Source organism: Bubalus kerabau, chromosome 2, assembly GCF_029407905.1.
Source record: "Bubalus kerabau isolate K-KA32 ecotype Philippines breed swamp buffalo chromosome 2, PCC_UOA_SB_1v2, whole genome shotgun sequence".
Classification (NCBI taxonomy): domain Eukaryota; kingdom Metazoa; phylum Chordata; class Mammalia; order Artiodactyla; family Bovidae; genus Bubalus; species Bubalus kerabau.
The window spans coordinates 128,777,733-128,802,004 of record NC_073625.1 but is presented as its reverse complement, the minus strand read 5'-3'; the positions used below and the strand labels follow the sequence as shown (position 1 = coordinate 128,802,004).

Sequence of the window (24,272 nt, the reverse complement as noted above, 5' to 3'; positions counted from 1 at the left end):
TATTTTATTCTGTCTACCTTTGTATATATTTTTATAATTTCATAAGAAAAATGACTAGTTATCAGTTCTTGACCACATATATTTTGGAAGATTTATAAATGCTACTGTATTTAAGCCTCTCAGAAACTGCATGGTTTTCAAAGATGGAAAAACATAGTGTCAGAACTTTGAAACTTGTTTAAACTCTGTCACCTAGTAGGTGACAGAGCCTAAATTTGCAACCCAGATTTATCAGGCAGTAAGTCTTGTTTCTATTTGCTGGGCTGTGCTGACTTTCATATACTGTACTGCTCTATCTTCCTGTTTACTTTTGTGTTTTTTGTTGATATTTATTTCAAAGAACTTGGAGGTATCATTTCAATTAGCCCTATTCTTTGACAGAAGCAGTGATTGCCTGTCATCCGGTAGTGGGCAGGTTGCAACAGTTTTTCTTCAGGTTTAGAAGTTGACATGTTCCTCCATTTTTTGCATTACTCTGAAAGAGTAATTTTGCACTTTGTCTTTTCTGCCACTTCCACAGACAGAGTGGCACTGGACTGACATTTTCCCCCCCTCACTTACAGGATGAAACTATATTGTCTCTGTATTCCACATTCTTGAAAATTTGAGACTTCTAATGCATGTAGTGTTTTACCTTTAAATTTTTTTTTTTAGGCTTTGGTTGGAGAGAAGGCTTGCTATCAATCCATAAGTAGCTATGGTGGTCAGATCTTTTATTTGGGAACAAAAGTAAGTTCTTCCACTTTGTGACTTGGCGTTTGTTTGTGTCAGGAGAGTTGGGGCTGAAGGAGGTTGCTGGTAAAGAGAGCAGTACATTACAAAGTGAATACTGATCAGCAGTAATTGAAAACTTTGAAGGGTTAGATGATCATGATGTTTAACTAACTAATTTTTTAAAAGATTGCCCCTTAATTTTATTATAGGTTATTAGAAGATAGTGAATATAGTTCTCTGTACTGTACAACTAATTAATTTCCTCTACTTTTAGACATACTATATTTTTACCTTTGTTTAGGTTCTGGTTAATAATAGGATGCTTATTTTCTTTATTCAGAGGTATACTTTCTCAATCTTCCTTCACATTTATGTTTTCATGACCAGGAAGATAACTCTATCATATATATTTGTCATGTAATTAAGATGTGCTTTAGCTTAAATCAGCTTGTGCTCACTTGCTCGATCATGTCCAACTCTTTGCGACCCCATAGACTGTAGCCCGCCAGGCTCCTATGTCCATGGGATTTCCCAGGCAATAATACTGGAGTGGGGTTGCCATTCCCTCCTCTAGGGAATCTTCTCAACCCAGGAACTGAACCCGTGTCTCCTGCATTTGGCAGGTGGATTCTTTACCACTGTACCACCTGGGAAGCCCTAGATCAGCTTAGGATATATTATTAATAAAATGCATTGAGATATTTGACTTAGAATAGGAACTTTTTGTATATCAATTTGTCCTTTTTTTTTTTTAACTTTTTGTTTATCAATTTGTTTTTGTTTTTTAAAGCTTGTTGTCTATCAGTTTGTTCCATGTTTTTTTTTTTTTTTTTAACTTAGCATGGAAAAGCTTAGCACGTTGGGAGATTGGATTTTTCTTCTTCTTTGTCCATGGAATGAACTCCTTGGACTATAGACTTACTCACTTTTAAATGTTTGATGTACTCTTTTTTTTTTATTGTCCACGCCACATGGCAGGTAGGATCTTAGTTCCTCACTAGGGAGCAAACCTGCCTGCAGTAGAAGCATGGAGTGTTAACCACTGGACTGCCAGGGAAGTCCCTGTTTTACTTTTAATGTGGGCTCTTGAACGACCCTTTACTTTTAAGTGTAATATGAAATATTTTTACTTAAAGAGATGTACAATGAGATGTAGAACTGAGACAAATGTGTCTCTCAAGTAAGTCTCTTGGAGATGATAAGTCTAATTTCCTTCTCGTTTTCTAGTCTGTTTATGTGATGATGCTGAGGAGCTGGAGGGAGGTGAGTTCAGAGTAATTTTATATATTAGCACTATTGAATTGCACACATCTTAGCATTTTTCGACTTTGCAGAAAAAGATTATTTGGATTTGTGCTTTTTAATTTCAGAAGTGTACATCAAAGCCATTCTATCATATACTTGATTTGATAAAACTGACTCACGATAAGGTTTGGCTATGTATATAGAAAATTCAAAATACCAGTGGTATAAAAGATCTTTCAGCAGCAGTAACAGCAGTCTGGACGTACACAGTCTATGGCTAATATGGCAGCTCCATGGTCTTTGTCATACTACCCTATATAAAAAAAAAAAAAAAATTCATCATTCTTGTGTATGGATTCTAGTCTCAAGGTCATTTTATGTTCCAGTATAACTGCTGGAGCTCCAGCTGTTAAGTCCACATTCCAGGAAGGAGGAAACAGAAGAGAAGGCTGGCCCTGACCTTTTAAGGTCACAATCCAGAAATGTCCAAATAACACTTTCTCTTATCATTGGCCAGAAGTTGGTCACATGGCCCCAGGTGGCCACAGGAGAGTCTTAGAAATGTCCTTTAGCTGTCTAAAGGTTTATTGCTATCTCAAACAAACTTGGAATTTGTTATGAAGGAGGGGGGATTGAATGGATATTGTGGCAATTAGCTGTTTCTGCTCCAGCAACATTCTAACTGTTTCCTCTTTTCAGGTTTAGGCTGTAGCTCCTTCTACCAACTTATACAGTTACTGTACTATCCAGTGCTTTATGAAATTGTTTTCCTTGGAAATAAGATAGTCACGTGGTTATTATAATTTTAGCTAATAAGCAACAACTTCTGTAAAGACACTAGGTAGAATAGGAATTTTTACTGGTGATTGGTCAGACAAAGGGGTGTGGTTTCTCTCATTTATTCATTTTAGAGAGTGGATCACCTCTTGAAACAAGACTGTCTTACAGAAGCTTTGGCTCTGGCATGGTCTTTCCATGAAGGAAAAGCAAAAGCAGTAGTAGGTAAGTCAACAGAACACTGGTGTAGTAGGTACTGCTTTTCTGGAGCAGAGAAAATGAATAATATTAATCATTCACAAAATACTTTTGACTTAGTGTTCAAGTGTTTTATAAGCAAGATGTTATCAGACCTTACAGATTTTCAGGAAAAAAGGTTAATGACAAATACAGGATATAGAATTTTAAATGTCACTTTTAAAATTCATTTCATAAGGAAAACTTAACTGTTAGAACAAAAGGAGAGTACACTGACATGCTGTCTGGTCCAGTTGATGGGAGGTATTCCTGTTATGGCATACTACCCAACATTTTGTTACCTAGATTTGTTATATCATTGTTAGCATAAGTTATCAATAGAAGACCAGAGCAGTTTCACTCCTGAAGATGTGGATTAACTTTGGATTTATGCTGGGTTTTGCTTCTCGGCAGGATTATCAGGGGATGCCAGTAAGCGAAAGGCTATTGTTGCAGATCGGGTGAGTATTTTAATAGGGTTTTTACTGGGGTACATCTTGGACGCGATTAGGTGAATGACTACAGTCAAGAAGAGAGTGTATAAAAAAGCATATCAGATGATAATTCCTTGGTGTTACTGTGAATGCTTTTGTAAATTCCTTCTTATCGCCTTTTCTTTTTTCCCTTGCTCACTCTTTAATGAAGATTATAAATAGTGAAATAGCCAGAAGACAGCAGACAGGAGGAAGAAGAAAACCCAGGGATCTGGATTGTTTCTGAACTTAATTGTAGCCCATAGGATGCTGACGTTTGTTATAAACTGATAAGTAATAATGAGAAATACTATATGTGCAAGTATTTGTATTGCCTGAGGTAGCAAAGATGGCTGATGTTTTTTATTATTATTGTTCAGTCTCTCAGTCATATCTGACTCTTTGTAACCCCATGAACCACAGCACGTTCTGTCCGTCACCAACTCCTGGAGTTTACCCAAACTCATGTCCATTGAGTCAGTGATGCCATCCAACCATCTCATCCTCTGTCGTCCCCTTATCCTCCTGCCCTCAATCTTTCCCAGCATCAGGGTCTTTTCAAATGAGTCAGCTCTTCGCATCAGGTGGCCAAAGTATTGGAGTTTCAGCTTCAATATCAATCCTTCCAATGAACACCCAGGACTGATTTCCTTTAGGATGGACTGGTTGGGTCTCCTTGCAGTTGAAGGGACTCTCAAGAGTCTTCTCCAACCCCACAGTTCAAAAGCATCAATTCTCCGGTTCTCAGCTTTCTTTATAGTCTGACTCTCACATCCATACATGACTACTGGAAAAACTATAGCCTTGACTAGATGGATCTTTGTTGGCAAAGTAATGTCTCTGCTTTTCAATATGCTGTCTAGGTTGGTCATAACTTTTCTTTCAAGGAGTAGTTGTCTTTTAATTTCATGGCTGCAGTCGCCATCTGCAGTGATTTTGGAGCCCCTCAAAATAAAGTCTGCCACTGTTTCCATGTCTATTTGCCATGAAGTGATGGGACCGGATGCCATGATCTTTGTTTTCTGAATGTTGAGCTTTAAGCTGTTAATTAGCATTAATATGGCTAATGTTAATATTTAATACTAGCTTTGTTTTCCTAGTCTAGGCTTGCCTGAATTCATTTACTGTTGTCATTCCTCCCCCTTTTTATTGTGCAAATGCATTGGTAAAAATTAGATTCCAAATTAGTATAAACATTTAGAAAACATATACAGAAATTGGTCATTCCAAAGATTGTAAATGATTCTCTTAGTTTCTGGTAGGAAGAATTGCCTGTATGTGTTCTTTAGGGAAAGATCTATGTAGAGGATAACTGAAGAGGTAAACGTCAACATTTTATTTCACAAATGCCATCTGGAACCTGGAGGTATTTATTAGGAAAGATTAACAAATTGGTACTAACCCTGAGCCTGAAAGAAATTAGGCTGGGGTTAAAAAATGGGGAAATAAAGCCACTAAAATTTTAAATTGTATTTTTTCATAAAATAGCCAAGCCTGATTCTGTATTATTTAAGGTCATATATACTAAGATGACATATATTAAGTATTGAAAAGCTTTAGAGACATATTTTAATTACTGTTTTCCTTACAGATGGTAGAAATCCTATTGCATTATGCAGACCGAGCTCTAAAAAAATGCCCAGACCAGGGAAAAATCCAAGTGATGGAGCAACATTTTCAGGTACACATTTGCAAGTGCTTCTAATAGACATTACTATGAACAGGTCTAGTACTGGTCTTTGAAATTATTTGAGAATGGAACTTTCATGTTTTGCTTAAACATTTTTCAGTATTCAGAGCTTTATTACAGGGTTTGTAGAACATTCTCAGTTACTAAATTTTGAAGTAACAGGTGTACAGACACATGGGAACAGATGAGTAAAATGTTGTGGGGTGTCAGTGCTTAGGTGCTTGGTGCCTCATGGAAGGAACGGATGTGTATGAGGGTACATACCTGTGAATCGACACCTTACACCTTGCTGATGACTAACACTTTTGTTGACTTGTTGGACAAGTGGACTACCAAGGTTTAAATTTAGTTCTCTTAGAAGCACCTGTGATTCAAGAATAGGTACATTGCCAAAAAATTATGATCTCTTAAATATACTAATAAAAAAAACCTTTAGTTTCTCTTGAAACTCTGAAAATAGAAGTCAAGGAATGATTTAAAGATCTGCACAGTGTTTATTATGAGAGTATTTACCGTTTGCAATCATCTCAAAGTATATTTGTTGGGAATCTGTTTCTTCTTCTTCACTCTGAGGTCTTGCTCCCCTCCCCCTGCCTCCTCTCTTAACAAATATTTGAGGGTCTGGTACAGCAGTTAGCAAACATTTTCTAAAAAGGGCCAGATGGTAAAATTTAAGCTTTGTGGGATACATATGGTCCCTGTCACACGTTCGTCCATGTGATTTTTTTTTTTTACTTGTTTTTAAACAACCCTTTAAAAATGTAAAAGCCATTCATAGCTGGGAGCCATTCACAAACAGGCTGTGGACAGGACTTGGCCCATGGGTCAAAGTGTGCAACCTCTGGTCTAATATGTTCTAGGCACTGGACGATAGCGTGCAAAAGATGTGTGCTCCTTGTTATCTTGAAGTTAATAGTCTAGTCAAAATAACTTTTCTTCTGCACATTAGTGGACATATTTAAAAGAAATATAGGGTTTTGGAGTTGGAGGAGCAGACACAGCTCATATCTTTTTATGTTTCCATTTGATGCTCTTAACTTTGGAAGACAAGAGTAGATACGGCAGTAAACAGTTGGAGGGTATCAGAGCAGGATTTGGTTTCCTGAACTGTACTATTGAATGCCATAGTAGTGGGCTTCTAGCAAAGTAACATTACCTTGTGGCTAGAGGCTCATTAAATTTGTAGTGAAGAAGAGAAAGGAGCTTATATAAGGTTATAGAAATAGATAAGCTAGGAGGAAAACATATGGCAGAGAGAAAGCATTTGGGGACAGAACTATTTAGGAATAGTACCTGGTATATAAATGATTTTGTATATCACTGCAGTATATAGAGAAAAAAAAACTCTATTTTAACAAGAGAATATCTGTTATCAAGAAGTGGTAGGGTGGTATTCATGTAAGAACTCTGGTTGTTGGAAGGTGTACTTTGGTGAAAAGGAACATCCAATAGGGAATGCTTAGAGGGGTTAATGAGGAGGATGTGTGTGTGTGCGTGTGTACACATGGCATGCATGTGAATATACACATAAGGTGGAAACCACTTTGTTGGGGAAGAACCTGGTAGAGAGCTATAAAAGAAAAAAGGAATCAAAAGTGATATTCTGACAGAGAAATATTAAGGAATCAGCATGACAGGGACTGTAGATGATGGTTTCTAAAACAGATTTTAAAATTTACTGAGAAACAAATCATGGTAGTAATGTGTTCTTTAACCACCTAGATATTTGTCAGAAGTTTAATTCTGCTAAAAGAATATCTAATAAAATTTTGATTTATTAATCACTTAGCCTCATAGGCGGTAAAGATAACAGTGGTGGGAATCATTATTCTGAATTTGCTTTTTATTGGGGAAGTAGAAGGGATAAACTGTTGATAGAAAAATTATCTCTTTATTTTAAAGGTTATAATAACATCTCATGAGGAAAAATAACATTGTGAATCCTGTATTTTAGAAAGCAGATATTTCAGCAAAACAAATATGGGCACAGTCTCATGGTTATAGGCCAAAATACTAATATACCCCTAAATACTAATAGATTCACAAAGAACAGGAATTTTTTTTTAACTTTTTATTTTGTATTGCTGCTGCTGCTAAGTCGCTTCAGTCGTGTCCAACCCTGTGCGACCCCATAGACGGCAGTCCACCGGGCTCCCCCATCCCTGGGATTCTCTAGGCAAGAATACTGGAGTGGGTTGCCATTTCCTTCTTCAATGCATGAAAGTGAAAAGTCAAAGTGAAGTCGCTCAGTCATGTCCGACCCTTAGCAATCCCATGGACTGCAGCCCACCAGGCTCCTCTGTCCATGGGATGTTCCAAGCAAGAGTATTGGAGTGGGGTGCCATTGCCTTCTCCAATTTTGTATTGGGGTATAGCCAATTAACAATGTTGTGACAGTTTCAGATGAACAGCAAAGGTACTCAGCCATACATATACATGTATGCATTCTCCCCCAAACTCTCCTCTCATCCAGGCTGCCAGATAACATTGAGCAGAGTTCCGTGTGCTATACAATAGGTGCTTGTTGGTTATTCATTTTAAATATAGCAGTGTGTACATGCCTATCCCAAACTCCCTAACTGTCCTTTCTCCCCATCCTTCCCCCCCGGCAACCATAAGATCAAAGAACAGGAAATTTTTAAATTTTGACACAATAACCACAAACAATCCAAGGAGAAAGGAAATGGGGAAGAATGTTGAGAGAAGTATATCTATAAAACACAGAACATCTACCAAAGTTGGAGAGAGGTCGATAACCAAAGATATTTGTCAAAAGCATGAAGAATCTATATGACTATCAGAAAAGAGACTCGTATGGTCCAGATTGTACCTACCAAAATACTAAAGGACACGGAGGGATTTTGACAAAGATTAACTTCATGGAAAATAGATGGGGAAACAATGGAAACAGTGTCAGACTTTATTTTTCTGGGCTCCAAAATCACTACAGATGGTGACTGCAGCCATGAAATTAAAAGACACTTACTCCTTGGAAGGAAAGTTATGACCAACCTAGATAGCATATTCCAAAGCAGAGACATTACTTTGCCAACAAAGGTTCGTCTAGTCAAGGCTATGGTTTTTCCTGTGGTCATGTATGGATATGAGAGTTGGACTGTGAAGAAGGCGGAGCGCCGAAGAATTGATGCTTTTGAACTGTGGTGTTGGAGATTCTTGAGAGTCCCTTGGACTGCAAGGAGATCCAACCAGTCCATTTTGAAGGAGATCAGCCCTGGGATTTCTTTGGAAGGAATGATGCTAAAGCTGAAACTCCAGTACTTTGGCCACCTCATGCGAAGAGTTGACTCATTGGAAAAGACTCTGACGCTGGGAGGGATTGGGAGCAAGAGGAGAAGGGGACGACAGAGGATGAGATGGCTGTATGGCATCACCGACTCAATGGACGTGAGTTTGAGTGAACTTCGGGAGTTGGTGATGGACAGGGAGGCCTGGCGTGCTGCGATTCATGGGGTCACAAAGAGTCGGACACAACTGAGCGACTGATCTGATCCTAATATGTGTATTACATGCCAAGTACTGGGTGAAGGGTGTGGCATTCATTTTTGTTTAATTCCTGCAACAACCCTATGAAGTAGATCCTCTTATTATCCTCATATTATAGAAGAGAAAGTTTAGGCTGAGAGAGATTAAGTGACTTCTGAAGGTAATATTGCTGATTAAGTGTGGGGTCAGAAACTCCAGTCCAGGTTATTCTGACTTCAAAACCCAGCTCTTAAGTATCCATTGTACTGTATTGTTATTTTCAGAGCAAGTTCAGGGAAAGGATGGGTGAGAAGGGGTGATGATAGTAGACGATCAGGAATGATAATTATAGCAAACATCTAAAGTATTCAGTGCTTACTGTGTGGCAGACACCATTACAAACCATTTACACATGTTAACTTATTTAATTCCTGTAACTCTACAAGGTAGGTTTTGTCATTATTCACATTTATGAGTGAGACCAAGGCACAGAGAGGTTAAATCACCTGTTGCAGATCACATAGCTGGTGAACAATAGAGCTGGGATTAGAATCCAGTACTGGGACTTCGGAGTCCACATCTGGAATGCTACACTCTACCCTGAAGCAGCACTTCTGGTTTTGCTTCTATTTTCATGAGTGCAGAGAGTGGTCTTTAAAATGGAAAAGTCCAGATAAATATATTAAAGAAACAGGCTGAAGCCCAGCATATGTTTCATATAGTTACATTATGATTGTTCAGATCTCAAGACCCAGTGGAATTATAACCCATGGTCCTATTTGAACAGTCAGAGCTATCTAAATAATTTGTAAGTAACTTTGGATCAGTTTTCAAATAAGGCACACTTGCTTAAGCATGGATGCCTAAGCAGAGAAGACATAACTTATTTCACTCAGGAAGACTATACTTTGGTAAAAGGTGATCTTTAGCCCATTAGGATGAGTAAAATACATGCACAAATGGCCACAAATCTGCTGTTTTAAGTGTTAAATTGTAAATATTTAATCATAAAATAGTAAAATAGGTTAACTCTTACAGTGTAATTTTGTAGAAGAAAAGTGGATGTAGGAACTATCCACTGTAACCCCACTGTGCTTTGTGAACATTTTCCATGAGTTCACTTAAGAACAACCTTGCTAAACTCATAAAAACAGCACTTTTGAAAAGAATGTGAGGACACTACATTCATGCAATGCTTATTACATAACATCTTGATTTTGTTAAAGTTTTGCCTTAGTTTTTCATTACCCTTATTGCTGAGATGGATTAGTAAATAGTAGATTTACAGATGATGAACATTCCTACCCCAAAGAGTATTTTGCGGGCCTAGTATTAATTACTTTCTAGGGCTCTTTCATATCCAAGTTTTTATCATTGATTTGGATGAAGATTTATTGAATGGCTTGTCGAATTTGGATAGAACCAAGAATCAGGGTCCAAAATGATCTTGACAAAGTGCAATCAAAATTGTTATGAGGTGAAATTTAGCAAGGATAGACATCAAGACTCACACTGGATTCAAATAATTAAGTTGAATGCATCCTGAATTGGGGAAATCTAGCTGGACAGGATTTTAGTTGACCATAAACTTAGTATGAGTCAACTGTGTATTAAGACCCAGATAGAGGAAAGTGATAGTACCACTGGGCTATGTGTTGAAAATAAAAACTAAATAAGATAGTTTATGGACTATTGACGGTCCAGCTTTTATCCAACAACTGGGCTGGTGGGAGGTTTTAAAATCAACAGTTAAAAAAAAAAAATACCAGAGTTGTTTAATCTGGGGAGAAAGTAAGTGCAGATATGGTATAAGTTTCAGATATAAGTATATATATAAGTTTCAGATATCTGAAAGCACTATCTGCTTTCAGATAGTGAAGGACTATCATAGGGAGATTTATTGTACTGCAGCAGAGGCAAGGCTAGTATGTGAAAGTGAAAGTCGTTCGGTTGTGTCCGACTCTGTGACTCCATGGCCTATACAGTCCATGGAATTCTCTAGGCCAGAATACTGGAGTGAGTAGCCTTTCCCTTCTCCAGGGTATCTTCCCAACCCAGGTCTCCTGCATTGCAGGCAGATTCTTTACCAACTGAGCTATCAGGGAAGCCCATAAGTGGGTAGAAGGTCTAGTTCAGTTTTAAATGGTCTATTGATTATGTAATAAGTCTTGGACTGTGTGCCTCCTCCTGTCGAATGTATTGAAGTAAAGGGATGATGACCAACTAACTAGGAGATTTTTTTTTGATTAATTAATTTATTTTAATTGGAGGATTATTACAATATTGTGATGATTTTTGCCATACGTCAACATGAATCGGCCACAGGTGTACATGTGTCACCCCATCCTGAACCCCTCTCCCATCTCCCTCCCTACCCCATCCCTCTGGGTTGTCCCAGAGCACCAGCTTTGGGTTCCCTGCTTCATGTATAGAACTTGCACTGGTCATCTATTTTACATAAGGTAATGTACATGTTTCAGAAGGCGAAGGTGGGATGATTTGAGAGAATAACATTGAAACAGGAGTGTTTATAAAAGACTTTGTTTTGCTGGGTGGGAAGATCTGAGACTTCATTATCTTTATCAAGAAACTCATTGGAAACAGGTATCCAGTAATCCAATTAGTTGAAATTCCTAAGACTAGATTCTATCTCAGTCAGAATACTGAGCATTGGGACTTCCTCGGTGGTCCACTGGTTAAGACTCTACACTTGCAATGCAGATGGTGCAGGTCTGATCCCTGGTTGGGGACCAAAGATCCCACATGCCCTGTGGCATGGCCAAAAAAAAAAAGAAACAAACTGAGCATTTACATTTTACCAGCAGGTGGCTCTCATGTCTGCTGTCTCAGTTTTAATCTTTACCTTTGAGGAGGAGCCTCACCTTTTCCTTAGAATCAGAATATATAATACCATTCAGTATTTTTGCTTTCCTCCAAAGATCAATCAATATTTGCCCTGTCTTAACTACAGAAGATAGCTTTTGGATCTCATGATGTTTTTGACAGGCTTTGGCTTTTATTTATCTAAGAAAGGTTTGAACCTATAATTATAATTTATTTGTACAATAGCTAGTAAGATTAAAGAGAAAGTGTTCTCTTGTCTCATACATCTTGAACCTTGCCTTTTCTTCAGGCTGTCTTTCTTATCCCCAAAACAAAGCGTGAAAGTGTTAGTTGCTCAGTCGTGTCTGACTTTTGCGACCCTGTGGACTGTAGCCAGCCAGGCTCCTCTCTCCATGGGATTTCCAGGCAAGAATACTGGAGTAGGTTGCCATTCCCTTCTCCAGGGAATCTTCCCGACCCAGGGATCTAACCTGGGTCTCCTACATTACAGGCAGATTCTTTACTGTCTGAGCTGCCAGGGAAGCTCCTAAAAACAAAGTCGGACAACAAACAAATCCCTTCTTTGCCCCACGCCATCTCCCACAGTCTTATTATGCCTCTTGTTTGTACAGTCTCAACAGAGCCACACATAGCTGTCTTCGTCTCCTCACCTCCCTCCCATTCCTTGTCTGAGTTCTGTGGGCCCTTTTATTCCTCATCTTATTGGTCCTTAGTAGCAATCAACACAGTGAACAACTCTGGAAACAGTCTGTCTCAATGGCTTCTCTGGTATCATACATTCCAGGTTTTTTTCCTCTCTTTCTTGCTACTAATGTCTTTCTTTGTTCATTCTCAAGATATTGTCTGTCACTTGAGAGTATTTGTTAAAAATGCCTTTTCTTGAGTTATTTCCCTGTTCTGCTGAGTTAGGCTCTCTGAAATTTGTGACCAGGATTTGAATTCAGCCCCTGAGATATGATTCATCAGCATGTTGGAAGTTTAAGAATCATTACTTTATCTTGTGACATAGGTAAATAGCTATCTTACTATTACCTCCAACCTAAGTTGTTCTGAGTTCTAAGATCCCTATAGTTAAGTTGTCCATTTACATCTTCACTTGGATGTTTTATAGGTACCTCAAACTCATGAGGGTTTTCTCTGGTGCCTCAGATGGTAAAGAATCTGCTTACAATGTAGGAGACCCAGGTTTGATCCCTGGGTCAGGAAGATCCCCTGGAAAAGGAAAGGGCAACCCATTCCAGTATTCCTGCCTGGAGAATTCCATTGACAGAGGAGCCTGGTTGGCTACAGTCCATGGGGTCGCAAAGAGTCAGACATGACTGAAGACTAATATTTTCACTTTCAAACTCATAAACTGCTACTGCTGCTAAGTCATGTCAGTTGTGTCCGACTCTGTGCAACCCCATACATGGCGGCCCACTAGGCTCTGAACATTTCCTCTCAAAACCTTATCTGATGACCCCTGTTTTAGTGATTGGATCCATGTCCACCTAAAGTAAATTGAATGATTCTTGTCTTTGACTTGTTCCCTTTCCTGCATCTTGACTATTCCTCCAATTTAATCATTCTGTCTAGTCTACCACTGGCCTGTTCCACATCACCATCAGTCTTCTCTTGGTATATTACCATAGCCTCTGCATTGATCTTCCTGTACATAGTCTTATTGTACTTTAGAGACCATTTCTCCACACAGCAGCCAGAGAGAAATGTATTACGTTTAGACATGAGACTCTCAGGATTTTAAAATATCTTAAGGGCTTCTCATTTCACAGTAAAGACTGTATTCCCAGGCGGTTTCTAGGGCTCTGTGTGATCTATCCCTGCCTGTATTCCTGTAATTCTCTGTATCCCTTTCATACTTCAGAGTTCTTTTCAGATCCTTGGTATTCCTGTTCTTTCTTGACTCAGAGCCTTTGCTCATGGTGTGTTCTATGCATAAAAAATGCTACCCCCAACTTTTTTTTTTTTTTAGCTCCTGTGTATTTTCAGGTGCCAGCTTAAACGTCACTTCCTCTGACTTCCAGATTGTCAGATTCATTTCTTTGTAAAAATTGTCACGTAAATCACTCATTCAGTGTCAGTCTTCCCCAGCTAGACTTTGTAAGGCTAGGGACTTGTATGAGTTCAGAGACCATTTTTTAATCTTTTCACCACTGTATTCCCAGCATCTGGTTTAGTGCCCTTGATTTTGATAAGTATTTGTTGAAGGAATTTTTTAAAATACATGAATTTATCTTGTATACTGTGTTTGCCTTAAGAAATATATTTTAAACCTAGCTGTCTTCAGTCTAACTCGGGGAGGTTTGAACTGAGAATGAAACTTAGCCTTTGCAGCACAGATGTCCACAGTCATGACTAATATTATTGTATGCTATGTGCCTGGCGGGTATCTCCTTTAATCTTGATAACACACTTGAGGATTAGGTATTATTATTTATCCCCATTTTACAGATGCTTACTAGTATAAACAGATGCAGAGGGAGGTTGAATAACTTGTGTAGTATCATACAGTAAATCAAACCACAGTGGGCACCCAGCCTCTTTGACTTGGGAGCCTTGACCCTATTCTGTACACCTTGCAGTTTATTCTTTGAAAATTTCAGACCAGTATGTTGTCAGCTAGGTCACTTTGCAATAAAGAAGACCTAAATAATAATGTGGTTTTAGGAAGATACTAAAATATATACAAAAGTGAAAATACAAATGAATTCATTTTAGGGTAATCATAGTAATCATATTTGAATGATCTTGGGCCCTTTTATTCCTCATCTTATTTGTCCTCAGTAGTATTCAACACAGTTAACAACTCCAGAAACAGTCTGTCCCTTTGGCTTTTCTGGTATCTGAGTTCTCTGTTAACAGTGTTCTCCAACTCTAAAGCTGCCAAGTGAACTGTGGAAGCATTTTCATGTATTTTTGGTTATTTTATCTTGCTACGTTTATCTTTGTTCATGTTACAGAGTAGAGGTTAAATAAATAAACCCAAAGCATTTAAAAAATATGAATCAACCTTAAAAAGATTTGAAAAGTTATATAATTTAAAAATATCTTTAAAGTGAAACCTTACGTTAATCATTTCCAGGCTCCCTTCCCAGTTTCATTTTACATTTCCATGTCAATAAGAACATTCAAGGCCTTTGTTATTGCAGCCGTTAGCATTTATTTTTGTATTAAGAGTTCATGCCAAAGAGTGGACAGGGACTAAAAGCTGAATGTAGGATGAAGCAGTAGAGCTTTCCTTGTCTAATTCATGTTTCCCTGAAATGATTCGAAGAAGGAAAAACAGTACTGGTGTCCAGCACACTGCTTTATCTCTGAGGCTTGTTTAAAAATGTTGGTTCTAGGGATTCAGATTTTTTTCCTTATGAGATTATTTTGTTATAATGATATCTGAAAAGAAAAAAGAAGGAAAAATACATATACACATTTACGCATACAGAGAGCTATTTATATATAGCTGTTCACGGTGTTTGTGTACTAATACTGGAATACCAGCTGTTTAATTCTGAGCACCTGCAGAGATGGATTGATCTGTTGATCTGTCTATCTGAGATGTGTGTGTGTGTTTAGGTATGTGTATCTGCTTTGGTGTGCATATATATTCTAGACTTTAATTAAGACTTTGAATCATTATCAAACAATGCATTTTTTATTGCCTGATTGATTTTTAGAATATAAATTATGAGAATTATATTGCACTAGTTATATTGCAGAGGAATCTGCATCTACTATCTCGTTTCTTTTCACATCATCCCCATGAAATAGGGAAAGCCAGAGATTATATCTTCAGTTGGCAGATGGTAAGACAGTCACAATGCAATAAAATGATCTATTCAGTCACTCAGACAATTGACATGCTTAAATTTAGGTCTTCTGTCAGCTCAGCATGTAAGTCACATATTCATATTGTCTTTTAAAATTAATCTTGAGTATACACAGATATCTAACAAGAGAAACAATCTTCTTCAGTCACTTGATCACTTATAGGGCTGTGTATTGAGGAAGAGATTAGAAAAATGTTTACTTTTTAAAAATTCTGGAGACCAGAAGTTCACCTGTTTCTCAGGGATGGCCTTGTATGCTTTTGAGACTCAGAGGAATCTCCTGCTTAAAGCAGATGTTGCTCACAGTGTCTGTGTTGCAAGACAATCAAATAAGCAAGCAGCACACAGCACAGGCAGGAGGACTTGGAGTTTGCATGTGGGTCCTTGATCTCCCAATATCTCATAGTGAGGCATGTGTAGACAGGTCTGGCTGGAAGGACTGAGGGTTTTGCTTCAGTAGAAGAACTGGTCTTTTTCTTTTTTCTTTTTAAATTATATATATATATATATATCTGTTTGTTTATTTTTGGCTGTGCTGTGTCTTCGTTGCTGAAGTGGTCTTTCTCTAGCAGAGTTCCATGTGCTGTACAGTAGGTATATGTTGGTTATGTGTTTTAAATACAGCGTGTACACGTCCACCCCAAACTCCCTAACTATCTCTTCCTCTCATTCTTCTCTCTGGTAACTATAAGTTCATTTTCTAAGTTGGTGAGTCCCTTTCTGTTGTGCAAGTTCATTTGTATCATTTCTTTTTAGACTCCACATATAAAGGATGTCATTATTTGTCCTTCTCTGTCTGAGTTCACTCAGTATGACAATGTCTATGTCCATCCATGGTGCTGCAAATGGCATTATTTTGTTCTTTTTTAAGGCTGAGTAGTATTCCATTATATATATATATATATATATATATATATATAAATATATATATATAATGGTTTATATATATATAAACCGCATCTTCTAAAGCCATTTATCTGTTGATGGATACTTAAGTTGCTTCCATTTCTAGGCTATTTTAAACATTGCAGAGAAGGCAATGGCACCCCACTCCAGTACTCTTGCCTGGAAAATCCCATGGATGGAGGAGCCTGGTGGGCTGCAGTCCATGGGGTTGCTAGGAGTCGGACATGACTGAGCGACTTCACTTTCACTCTTCACTTTCATGCATTGGAGAAGGAAATGGCAACCCACTCCAGTGTTCTTGCCTGGGGAATCCCAGGGACGGGGGAGCCTGGTGGGCTGCCGTCTGTGGGGTCACATAGAGTCGGACACGACTGAAGTGACTTAGCAGTTAGCAGTAAACAGTGCTGCAGTGAACACTGGGGTGCATGTATCCTTTTGGATCATGTTTTTCTCCAGATATGTGCCCAGCAGGTTCATATGGCAGTTCTATTTTTAGTTTTAAGGAACCTTCATACTGTTCTCTGTAGTAGCTGTACCTGTTTACATTCTCACCAACAGTTTAGGAGAGTTCCCTTCTCTCCACACCCTCTCCAGCATTTATTGTTTGTGGATTTTTTGATGATAGCTATTCTGGCTGAAGTAAGGTGATATCTCATTGTAGTTTTGATTTGCATTTCTGTAATAATTAGCAATGTTCTTTTAATTAAACATTAAATGTTTGGATCATTGTACATGCATGCTAAGTCACTTCAGTTGTGTCCGACTCTGTGTGACCCTCTGCAGTGTAGCTTGCAAGGCTCCTCTGTCCATGGGATTCTCTAAGCAAGAATACCAGACTGGGTTGCCATGCCCCCCTCCAGGGGATATTCCTGACCCAGGGATCGAACCCTCATCTCTTATGTCTCCTGAATTGGCAGGGGGGTTCTTTACTACTAGCACCACCTGGGGAGCTCTTGAATCATTGTAGATTCACATTTAGTTGCAAAAATTAATGTAAACAGATCCATTGTACTCTTAGTTTTTCCGAGTGGGAACATTTTGTAAAACTGTAGTACAAGTACTTAACCAGGATATTGACCAGTGCAGTAAAGATACCAAAAAACAGCATCATCACCACATGCATCCCTCATTATGCCCTTCTGTAGCCATGACTTCTTCTCTCCTCTCCCCCCGCCTCCCCCATTTCTTATCCTTTGGCAACCGTTAATTGTTCTCCATTTCTATCATTTTGTCATTTCAAGAATGCTGTGTAAATAGAATTTTTAGTATGTAACTTTTGGGGATTGACCTTTTTAAATTCAACTGAATTCTTTGGGGATTCATCTAGGTGGTTGTATCTGTCAGTAGTTTGTTGCTTTTTATTGCTGAGTTGTATTCCATAGTGTGGATGGACATACCACAGTATAATTAACCATGCACTCGTTGAAGGACATCTACATTGTTTCCAGCTTGGGGCTGTTAAAAATAAAGCTGCTATAAACTTTTGTATATAAGTTTGTATAAGCTTTCTTCATTTCTCTGAGAGAAATGTTCAAGAGTGCAATTGCTGGATTATACAATAGCTGCATATTTAATTTTTTTTTTTAAGAAACTACCAAATTGTTTTCCAGAGTAGTTGTACCATTTTATGTTTTCAGCAACAATATATGAATGATCTGGTTTGTCCATGTCCTCACCAGTATTTGGTGAAGTCACTCTCAATTTTATTTTTGCTATTCTGATAGATGTGTAGTGATATCTCATTGTGGTTTAACTTCTGTCAAATTTTGCTCATGTGTTTTGCCTATGTTCTAAGTGGATTTCCATTTTACTGTTGAGTTTTGATAATTTTAGATTTTTTAAAAAATGTATTCTACATTCTAGTTTTTTGTCGAATAGATGATTCTTTCAATCAGTAACTTTTCTTTTTACACTTTTTAGCAGGGCCGTTTGAAGAGCAAAAGTTGTAAATTTTGATGAAGTCCAGTTTCTTTTTATTTTATGCTTTGGCATCATGTCTAAGAACTCTTTGCCTAACCTGGGATCCTGAAGATTTTTCCTGTGTGTGTTTTTTTTTTAAGTTTTACAGCTTCGTGTTTATACTTAAATCTGTGATATTTTGAGTTAAATTTTACATAACTTAGACTTAGATTGAAGGTTTATTTTTATTTTTTGGCTTATAAATGTCCAAGTGCTCTGGCATCATTTGTTGAAAAAGCTAGCTTTCCCCCAGTGAATTGCTTTAGCACCTTTGTCAAAAATGAGTTGGGTGTACTTGTGTGGGTCTACTTCTCAGTTCTCCTTTCTGTTGCGTTGATCTGTGTGTCTGTACTTCTGCCAATGCCACACTCTTGGTTACTGTAGCTATATACAGTAAGTCTTGAAATTGGATAAAGTGATTCTTTCACTTTATTTTTCATATCAAAATTATTTCAGCTATTCTAATTTCTTTTCCATATGCATTTTATAATATTCTTGTCTGTACAAAAAAATCTTGTGAGGATTTTGATAGAAATTATCAATATATTATACATATGTATCAATTTGGGCAGAATTGACATCTTTACCATGTTGAGTCTTCCAGTATGATTGCTGTACATGATTTATTAGATGTATACCTAGTCAGTTTGCCTGCCTGCGTCCCTCCCCTCCTCCCTTCTTTTCTTTTGCAATTGTAGATGGGACTGAATTTTTTATTTTGGTGGCCATATGTTCACTAATAGCATATAGTTGGTTTTTGTGTTTATCTTGTATCCTGCAATCTTGCTGGACTCACTTCTTTGTTCTAGGAAATTTTGTGTAGATTCCTTGGGATCTGCTATGTAGACAACCATGTTATCCACATACAGGAACGGTTTTGTTTTTTTCTTCCTAATCTGTGCTTTCTCCCCCACCACCCCTAATACCACCCCTGCCAATGGCTGGAACTTCCAGGGCAGTATTTCTAGGGCTGGAACTTCTTCCCTTGTTGAATAAGACTGGTGAGAGCTGACATTCTTGCCTTGTTCCCAGAGTTAAAACATTTGATTTTTCACCGTTAAGTGTAATGTTAGTTGCATATTTGTTGCAGATACTCTTTATCAAGTTGTGGAAATTTCCCTCTCTATTATTCTAAGAGTTCTTTTTCATGAATGGATGTTGAATTTTGTCAGATATACTTTATTCACTGTTTGATATGATTTTTTTCATTTGTTAATTCAGTTCAGTTCAGTGGCTAAGTCGTGTCTGACTCTCTGCGACCCCATGAACTGCAGCACGCCAGGCCTCCCTGTCCATCACCAATTCCTGGAGTTTACCAAAACTCATGTCCATTGAGTCAGTGATGCTATCCAACCATCACATCCTCTGTTGTCCCCTTATCCTCCTGCCCTCAATCTTTCCCAGCATCAGGGTCTTTTCAGATGAGTCAGCTCTTCGCATCAGGTGGCCAAAGTATTGGAGTTTCAGCTTCAGTATCAGTCCTTCCAATGAATACCCAGGACTGATTTGCTTTAGGATGGACTGGTTGGATCTTCCTGCAGTCCAAGGGACTCTCAAGAGTCTTCTCCAACACCACAGTTCAAAAGCATCAATTCTTTGGCACTCAGCTTTCTTTATAGTCCAACTCTCACATCCATACATGACCACTGGAAAAACCATAGCCTTGACTAGACGGACCTTTGTTGGCAAAGTAATGTCTCTGCTTTTCAATATTCTGTCTAGGTTGGTCATAACTTTTCTTCCAAGGAGTAAGCGTTTTTTAATTTCATGGCTGCAATCACCATCTGCAGTGATTTTGGAGCCCTCCAAAATAAAGTCCACCACTGTTTCCCCATCCATTTCCCATGAAGTGATGGGACCAGATGCCATGATCTTCATTTTCTGAATGTTGAGCTTTAAGCCAACTTTTTCACTCTCCTCTTTGACTTTCATCAAGAGGCTCTTTAGTTCTTCTTTGCTTTCTGCCATAAGGGTGGTGTCATCTGTGTATCTGAGGTTATTAATATTTCTCCTGGCAATCTTGATTCCAGCTTGTGCTTCCTCCAGCCCAGCATTTCTCATGATATACTCTGCATACAAGTTAAATAAGCAGGGTGACAATATACAGCCTTGACGTACTCCTTTTCCTATTTGGAACCAGTCTGTTGTTTCATGTCCAGTTCTAACTGTTGCTTCCTGACCTGCATACGGATTTCTCAAGACGCAGGTCAGGTGGTCTGGTATTCCCATCTCTTTCAGAATTTTCCACAGTTTATTATGATCCACACAGTCAAAGGCTTTGGTATAGTCAATAAAGCAGAAATAGATGTTTTTCTGGAACTCTCTTGCTTTTTCCATGATCCAGTGGATGTTGGCAATTTGATCTCTGGTTCCTCTGCCTTTTCTAAAACCAGCCTGAACATCTGGAAGTTCACGGTTCATGTATTGCTGAAGCCTGGCTTGGAGAATTTTGAGCATTACTTTACTAGTGTGTGAGATGAGTGCGATTGTACAGTAGTTTGAGCATTCTTTGGCATTGCCTTTCTTTGGGATTGAAATGAAAACTGACCTTTTCCAGTCCTGTGGCCACTGCTGAGTTTTCCCGATTTGCTGGCATACTGAGTGCAGCACTTTCACAGCATCATCTTTCAGGATTTGAAATAGCTCAGCTGGAATTCTATCACCTCCACTAGCTTTGTTGGTAGTGTGCTTCCTAAGGCCCACTTGACTTCATGTTCCTGGCTCTAGGTGAGTGATCACACCATCATGATTATCTGGGTCATGAAGATCTTTTTTGTACAGTTCTTCTGTGTATTCTTGCCATCTCTTCTTAATATCTTCTGCTTCTGTTAGGTCCATACCATTTCTGTCCTTTATCGAGCCCATCTTTGCATGAAATGTTCCCTTGGCATCTCTAATTTTCTTGAAGAGATCTCTAGTCTTTCCCACTCTATTGTTTTCCTCTATTTCTTTGCACTGATCACTGAGGAAAGCTTTCTTATCTCTCATTGCTGTTCTTTGGAACTCTGCATTCAAATGGGTATGAATTATGAACTCCTTTGCTTTTCGGTTCTCTTCTTTTCCCAGCTATTTGTAAGGCCTCCTCAGACAGCCATTTTGCTTTTTTGCATTTCTTTTTCTTGGGGATGGTCTTGATCCCTGTCTCCTGTACAATGTCATGAACCTCCGTCCATAGTTCATTGTTAATTAGGTGATTTATATTGATTTTTTGAGTTTTAAACCAACTTATATTCCTTAGGTAAATCTGCTTGGTTATGAGATATTATCCTTTCTAATGTGAATATCTGTGTTCATAAAGAATGGTAATCTGTTTTGTTTTCTTGTGATGCCTTTGTGTGGTTTTGGTGTTGAGTTATACTGACTTCATAGAATTAGTTGTGAATTATTACCTCCTTTTCAGTGTTATGGAAGAGTTGATTTTAATAATAATAATTATAATACTTGATATTTATTCCTTAAATGATTGATAAAATTTACCATTGAAAGTATCAAAGTTTTTGAGTTTTCTTTGTAGGAAAATTTTAAAGTACATTTTCTTAGAAGGTTATGTAGTTCTATTTCTATTTGAGTGAGCATTGATATTTTCTATCTTTAAAGAAATGCAGCCATTTCATCTAAGTTTCATCATTCTCAACAACTCATGACATTTTCATTACCCTTTTCATATCTGGAGAATCTATAGCGATGTCATCTCTGTTGTTACTTATTTTGTTAATTTCTGATTTAATTTCATTGTGGTCTGAGAACATACTTTGTATGACTTGAATCTTTTTAAATTTGAAACTTGCTTTATGGCCTAAAATACATCATTTATCTTAGTAAATGTCCTGTGTGTTTAAGAAAAATGTATGTTTTGCTGATGTTGGAGTTCTAAAAATGTCAATTTATAGATTTCTTTAAAGCTATCAATTCAGTGGGCTTCCCTGGTAGCTCAGCTGGTAAAGAATCTACCTGCAATGCAGGAGACCCTGGTTCAATTCCTGGGTCGGGTAGTTCCCTGGATAAGGGATAGGTTACCCACTCCGGTATTCATGGGTTTCCCTGGTGGCTCAGTCAGTAAAGAGTCAATTCAGTATGTACCACTGTCATTGTTGACTTTATAATCTTCAAATGTGATTAGTATTCCTTCTTTGAAGAGTTTTAGAGAAAGTTTATTTTTTAGGTGGAAAGAACATTTATTTTCTGATGTATGATTGCTTTCTAGTTTTTTTGTATTGGGATCAGATAATGTTTTGTGTACTAATTCTACATTTTGGAGTTTATTTAGGGTTTTTTTTTGGTGTGTCTGTGGCCCAATGTATGATCACTTCTCATTAGTGTTCCATCAGCACTTGAAATATAGTGTTTTGTGTGTTTTCACAGAGACTAAATAGTTCATTATCAGTCAGACTTTTTAAATTGTTAGATATCCTAAATCCTTACTCATTTTTCGTCCACCCAGTTTCTCGTGGACAGTGAGAAGTGAATTAAAGTGCCCTGTTACAGCACTCTTTTCTCTCTTTTTCCTTCCATCTTCTAAGCCTTAGGAGCATTAGCACTGTCTAATATAGAGTGTACCATGTTGTAATTTGGCATATAGAAATAGGAAATTGATCTTCATGATGGTTTATTTACTCACTTAATACCATTTTATCCTGAATTTTACTTTAGCCGATAAACAACATTTAATCTGATCACAATCCTGTTTTTCTTTGCATGGAGTTTTAGGGTTGGCTTTAAGATTTTAGATTTTTGCTTTTTTCAGATTTCAATCTGAAAATCTTGGGTGAATTAAAACAAATATTTTTTGTTTTTATTTTTTTAAAAGAAAACCTTTTACCACTTTACTGTACTTCTGATATTTAAGATTGTGTCTTTTATTCCAGTGATTACCTTTGTAATTATTGTATAGTTCTTGTCATCCTCTATTTTTTTGTGGGGGAGGCATTGGTCCTTTCTGTTATTAAATTTAGCACAATTTTCTTTATTCTTCCTCCTTAGCGTAATTTTCTTTATTCTTCCTCCTCAATCCCTCCTCTGTACCAGATTTTAACCATTATCTTTTATACTGTTAAAAATGTTTCTACTTCTAAGTTTGTGAGTTTTAAAGGATATCTTTTGACTACCAATATGCAGATGAAGCCACTTAATCTCCCTCCAACCTTCTTTTTTTCTTTCTCCTCCCAGTTTGTCTTCATATAAGTCTTTTCCTTACTGTCAGGGTATCTGTTTGTTTTAGGCTTACTTTTTAAGTTAAATGTAGTTCCTGCTGATCGCCAATGCTTTTGCTATAGTTTCCCCAGTCATTTCTTGGCTGCTGAATCCGTTCATTCAAGAAAGGCTAATTCCCTGGTGGTCCAGTGGTTAGGACTCCGCACTCTCACTGTCGAGGGGGCCCAGGCTCAATTCCTGTTAGGGAAACAGATTCCACAAGCCACGCCATGAGGCCAAAAAAAAAAAAACAAAACCAAGGGCTAATGAATCACCTCCAGTTTCGCCAGTGAAGTCTTTACCCTGAAGCTGTAAAGCTCACAGTGGTGGCTGTATGATTTCCAAAATTCTTATTTTCAATTGAAAGCTTGAATTTTAATCATTAGCAACATGTTCCTTTTTTTCCCTTAAAGTGACAGCTTTACTGTGTTCCATTTCTGAAAAAGTTTTCGTCATACACTCAAGTCTGAACAGTTATCTTTTTCTGTCAATCATCGTACTCCATGATAGAAGTGATTGGTTCAGCTCACAACTCAAACAGTTACACAAGTGGTTTTGTTGAGACAACTGTAGTGCTGTGCTGTGCAACAGGAGTGCTTTAGTCCTATTTCTTGTTTCATCACACAGAATTTTTTTTTTTTTAATGTAACTTGAAGGTTGAGATTTAATAAAATTAATAAAAAGCACTGCTTCATCAAAGACAGTCTTTTTTTGTTTGTTTTTTTGACTGCACTGAGTCTTTGTTGTTGCTCACGGCCTTTCTCTAGTTGCGGTGAGTTGGGGCTCCTCTGTAGTTGCATGTGCGGGCTGCTTCTTGTGGTGGTTCCTCCTGATGCGGCGGTGGGCTTAGCTGTCCTGTGGTATGTGGGATCTTTCCTGACCAGGGATCAAACCCATGTCCAACTGCATTGGTAGGCGAATTCTTAACCA

The 24,272-nt window shown here is 37.9% G+C and overlaps 1 protein-coding gene across 19 annotated transcripts in view; it reads left to right on the top strand.

Annotated features, from left to right (window-relative positions):
- The window catches only part of VPS8 (VPS8 subunit of CORVET complex), a 303,545-nt gene that overhangs the window by 58,642 nt on the left and 220,631 nt on the right, over positions 1–24,272 (top strand). For all 19 annotated transcript variants that reach the window (XR_008710494.1, XR_008710495.1, XM_055568849.1 and 16 more), the window contains 5 exons: positions 655–729; positions 1,942–1,977; positions 2,871–2,961; positions 3,388–3,434; positions 5,038–5,127. Coding sequence is in view for 17 of the 19 variants with exons in the window: in XM_055568849.1 (XP_055424824.1) it covers positions 655–729; positions 1,942–1,977; positions 2,871–2,961; positions 3,388–3,434; positions 5,038–5,127 (339 nt within the window). In the remaining 2 variants the exon portion in view is untranslated. The remainder of the gene's footprint in view (positions 1–654; positions 730–1,941; positions 1,978–2,870; positions 2,962–3,387; positions 3,435–5,037; positions 5,128–24,272) is intronic.